At 51.5% G+C, this 4,802-nt stretch overlaps 1 protein-coding gene across 1 annotated transcript in view; it reads right to left on the bottom strand.

The window, feature by feature from the left end:
- CDH20 (cadherin 20) overlaps positions 1 to 4,802 on the bottom strand; it is a 264,681-nt gene that overhangs the window by 50,182 nt on the left and 209,697 nt on the right. The window contains exons 4-5 of the mRNA XM_004703023.2: positions 3,658 to 3,777; positions 743 to 910 (exon numbers count right to left, since the gene is read on the bottom strand). Coding sequence (XP_004703080.1) covers positions 743 to 910; positions 3,658 to 3,777 — 288 coding nt within the window. The remainder of the gene's footprint in view (positions 1 to 742; positions 911 to 3,657; positions 3,778 to 4,802) is intronic.

The following is a 4,802-nucleotide window of genomic DNA, read 5'->3' as shown; positions in this document are numbered from 1 at the left end:
TGAGACGGTACATCTTTATGGGCACAGAAAGCCTTGTCTTTCTTCTGTGGAGTCCCTGGGGGTTTCAAACTGCTGACCTCGCAGTTAGCAGCCTGATGCATCAGCAAGGTGTCACTATGGCTCTGACATGCATGACCAAAGGGCAGGGAGACTTCCCCTAGAGGGCAACAATTTGTTCTGGGAGGGAGTGGGAAAAAGCTAAGCTATTCCATTGATTTGTGATGGTCTGATGTCTACTGTACTCCCCATCATTCCTCAGTTTGTAGTGTGTGGGGGGTGGGGTGGGGGTGGGGTGACGATTGATGATGAGGAACAGATGTTTAAAATGACCCCCTAACACTTGCCACCATGTTTGATCCTGACCCACGGCCACCCCACCATGTGGGGCAGGGCAGGACTGTGCCGTAGGGTTTCCGATGGCTTTCAGAAGTAGATCATCAGGCCTCTCTTCTGAGGCATCTCTGGGTGGCTTTGAAACCCCCTGCCTTTTGGTTAGGTGAGTGTGTTACCCCCTACCTTATTCAGGCAGTACTAACAGCTCCTAGGGGAGGTGGTCATCAAAAATGGTCCGAGAACCACAGTTGGGGTGCTGTGGTGAGTTGGGGCTCCGAAGGGCGATGGTTAGGTGCCAGGGAAGGAGTGCAGGCATCATGGGACATAAGCGGGGACCACAGGCCTTTCCAGTTAGCTGGACCTCAGCAGCGCTCCTGGCGGGAGTCAAGCTCACAGGTCAGGTACTCACTCTGCGGGAAGCGCGGAGGGTTGTCATTGACATCCGAGAGGGTGATGTTGACCGTCGTGGTCCCAGCCAGGCCTCCTAGCTGCCCGCCCATGTCCTTGGCCTGGATAATGACTTCATAGTACTCTTTGGCTTCCCTGTCCATGTTCATCAGCGCCGTCCTGATGACACCTGCAGGACACAAGCGCTTTGGTTTTGCAAACCAACCCAAACCCACGCTCTCATTTTCAAACGACTGCGTATATGCTTCTTTACATATAAAGCCGAAATGCACGTCTCACATGTTGTGCTAAACTTGCACAAGGTCAGAATCCCCTCTGCAAAGAGGCAAATCCCGCACAGCTATGCTGCCGCACCTCACCACCTGGGCGCCGCGGCGGGCTCCGAGGGCTGCAGTATCGGAGTGGAGCAGCAGGTGGCAGCAGCACCCCTCGGACGGACCCAGTCCCCGCGGATGCATGCTGCATAGACTCATCCCAGAAAACCGGGCTTGGCGTCCTGAAAACAAAGCCTTGCATGTCTGCAAATCTGGGGTTCGCGGGAACCCCTTTCCGATCTTTCTTTCTTTAGACCCCGAAATCCCTTACAGTGTGGATGCCTTTTCTTTAGGTAACTCATTCCTAGGTGGCTTTTTCCCATTTGCCTCCCAGACACCTGCAAGTAAGGGTGGGATTCTGATCCAATATCCCTTTTGTTAGGTTTGCCTTCCATTTGGTTACCTTCTGCTTACCTCTGTGCTCCCGAATCCCCCGAAGAGGCGGGTGCCCTGTGTGTTACATGCATCAGGGCTGAACTTCCCCAGGGCAGAAGTGTCACTGCAGGGAGATGACAAACCAACTAACCAAACTCACTGGCCACCAAGTCGATGCCCACTCATAGCGACCATATAGGACAGAGGAGAACTGCCCCTGTAGGGTTTTGAGGCTGTAACTCGTCATGGGGCCAGTCTCAACTTTCTCCATTGCAGCAGCTGGTGGGTTTGAACCTCTGACCTTGTCATTAGCAGCCCATCAGCTCCAGAGTCCAAACACACTGCCATTGAGTCAATTCTGACTCATAGCGACCTATAGGAAGGATGAGAACTGTGCTGGTGGGTTTCCGAGACTGTCACTCTTTACGGGAACACAGTCTGGTCTTTCTTCCGCGGAGCACCAGTGGGTTCATACTGCTGGCTTTCCACCACCAGGGCTCCTACTGCTAGCCAGAGGGGTCTAAAATCAAAATCCATTCCAACGTGTTGTTTTGATCCTGCTGAGGTGGGAGATAACGGACTCCCATTTAACCCTTTGACTTAGAGGAGTTGGCCTGTGTGTGCAATCCCAGGCAAGGGTTCAAGGCTCATTTACTTCAAGTTTACAGCAGGACGCTTGGCTAAGAAGGCCGTCTGCTCCTGGAAGGATCCACAACTTCGGAAGCCCTAGACATCAGGTCTATCCAGTCCTGTATGGTTGCTGTGCGTGGGAATCCACTCAACGGCAGTGGGTGTTTGTTTCAAATCCCCAAGGTCACCAGATGGGTGGATCAAGCGCAATGATGTTCAAGAATGTCCGTTGAAAGGGAGATTGCCTGGTGGTGCCCGAAGATGGTGATACAGGAATGATGCTGCCCACCTCCAAAGGGCTGGAGATCCTTCAGGGAGACCGTTTCAGAACCCGCTGTCATCAAGTCATTCTGACTCACAGGCACTCCACGTAGCCAGGGTAGAATGGTCTCTCGGGGTTTTCAATTCTGTGGTTTCTTGGAAGTAGATGGAGCGGAATTTCTTACCCAGTAGCTCTGGGCAGACCTAACCAGCCTGCCTTTGGGGTAGGCAACTGAGTTTGCTCACTCTTTGTCTGACCCTGGACCTCCAGCAAACAAACCAACCCTTCAGTCCCTGTATCTCTTCACTGTCCTTGAGCCAGTCCTCACCCTAGCAACGCTCTAGGAATAGGGTAGAACTGCTGTGCTAGTTAGGGTTTATTGTGCCAACCTAGCCAAGAAACACATGCAGGATTAATTGAAGGGCAATTTAATTGAAGGGCAGAGAGATAAATGGCTCCGTGAACCTCGCCCTTGTAGTTCTCTTATCTCTTGCTTTGTGAGTTCCTGTGGATTTGTTTCCCTAGTTTACTCAGACGGACACACTGGCCCTGGAGGGTTCCGAGGCTGTAACTCTTTGGCAGTAGAAAGCCTCATCTTTATCCTGTGGAGCAAGTGGAGGTTTTGAACTGCTGACCTTGCAGTTCGTAGGCCAATGCATAATCACTATGCCACCAGGGCTCCATTAGCCCATGCTCCTGGGTAAATGTGAAGGAAGTTCTCTTGGTTTGTTCCCTCCTGGACAGGAAAGCCCACCCCGCTGTCTGGACTCCTTGTTAAAGTTGCCCATGCAGGGCCTGCTCAGAGGCCAAGCTCAGTGCACACCACTCTGTTTTCTCTCATCCGAACCTGCCCAGCAACCATCCACTCGGGCCTTGCCCTCTGCTTAGTGCAGGGCAGTTTCTGTGGAAAGCATGTCTGATCATGTGTCCAGGGGGGCTTGCCCACCATGAGATGAACCTTGTTAGCTTTCAAGTTCCCCCAAAATCCTTTCTAGTTCCCAAACCCATGATTCTAGTGCTGTCGCATGTCCGGGTTAGCGAATTAATCCCCTCAGGTCTTCTGAGAGCTTGTCAGGGAATCAAGAGCACCACAGGACTTTGGGAGGCCAGTGAGCAGAGGCTGTTGTATAGGCGGTCTTTTGGCTTCTCCATCAGACACGATGCACCCTCTTTGCGTAGCTTGTGCTGACTCATGGGGCAGGCCCAAAGCTTCCAGCAGCTTCTCGGGTCAGGAGCTCTGTGGAAGGTCCTTGGGAAGGAGGCCCAGGGCCCTTCACACAAAGTTGCTATGAATGATTAGGGGCAAAGCAGTCCTGGGACTGCTGGGGCTGGTACCTGTTCTGGAGTCCACCGAGAAGTACGGCTGGCCCTGCAGGATGCTGTACACCACCCGGGCACTGTTGCCATAGGTTGGGTCGTCCGCATCAGTGGCCGTCACCTGGATAACAGAGGTACCTGAGGAAAGAGGCAGAGAAACCTGCTGGAGTCGACCTGCTAGCGGCCAGATACAGTCCTGCAGGGGCAGCCTGAAATTATTGATGAGTGTGTGGTCAGGTGTCCGTGGGAGAACCCCCTATCTAAGCTGGCTTCCAAGTTCTCAGCATGCCCCTGTATCTTCGGAGGATTTATTTGCTTGGTCAGTTCGTAGTGACCTGCATGGACAACGCAGCCTTTGGCTTTTCATAGCTCTTTTGATAACGACAAAAATGAAGCAAACATCTTAGGATGTAAGCACCTCTGCCTGTCTTGTGTCCACCTACTTACCTACCTACCTACCTACCTACCAACCTACCTACCTACCTACCTGCCCAACCAACCATTCGCTCTAGTGTCTATATTTTTGTTTTCTTTTGTTGTACTTTTGAAGATTCAGAACTGATCACAGCCTTAAACACCCTCCAGGTTCCTAACCCCTCAGATCTCAACATGGGGTGAATGGTTCTGTTTAGGAAGAAAAGTAAAATGGAAGCAGACTTTGATTCTTTGGTGACATACAAGTTCACTTCCAACAGACACACACGCACACCCACACACCCACACAAATGTGAGTTACTTGCCTGGTCAGTTCTTAGTAACCAGTGAGCACAACACAGCCTTTGGCTCATCATTGCCTTTTGATAATGACCAAAATAAATCAAACATTTTAGGAATCAAAAAACATCTTAGGAATCAAATACCTCTGTCATATGTCTACCTACCTACTTATCTACCTTAAAAAGATGTGGAAATGATAACAATAGTGGGCTCATTTTTGGACTCTGGCTGAGTCCAGTGTGTAAGTTCGATGGAGGACTTGGCTGCCCCTTATGGATCAGCTCTGTGCTCCATTCGCAGCACTGGGGGGTGTGTGGGAAACAGAACTGGGAAGAGAGTGTATGCAGACAAACTCAACACTAAAGCGTTGAAGGAGTCTGGGGGGCCGGGGCTCCTAGGGAGGGAACCTTCATGTCCATGGGTTGGAGATGCGTTCCAGTCACAGT

Source organism: Echinops telfairi, unplaced genomic scaffold (assembly GCF_000313985.2).
Source record: "Echinops telfairi isolate 266 unplaced genomic scaffold, ASM31398v2 ScPeMD7_7400;HRSCAF=8409, whole genome shotgun sequence".
Classification (NCBI taxonomy): domain Eukaryota; kingdom Metazoa; phylum Chordata; class Mammalia; order Afrosoricida; family Tenrecidae; genus Echinops; species Echinops telfairi.
Note: the sequence above shows the minus strand (reverse complement) of the source record. Positions and strands in the feature narration are given on the sequence as shown.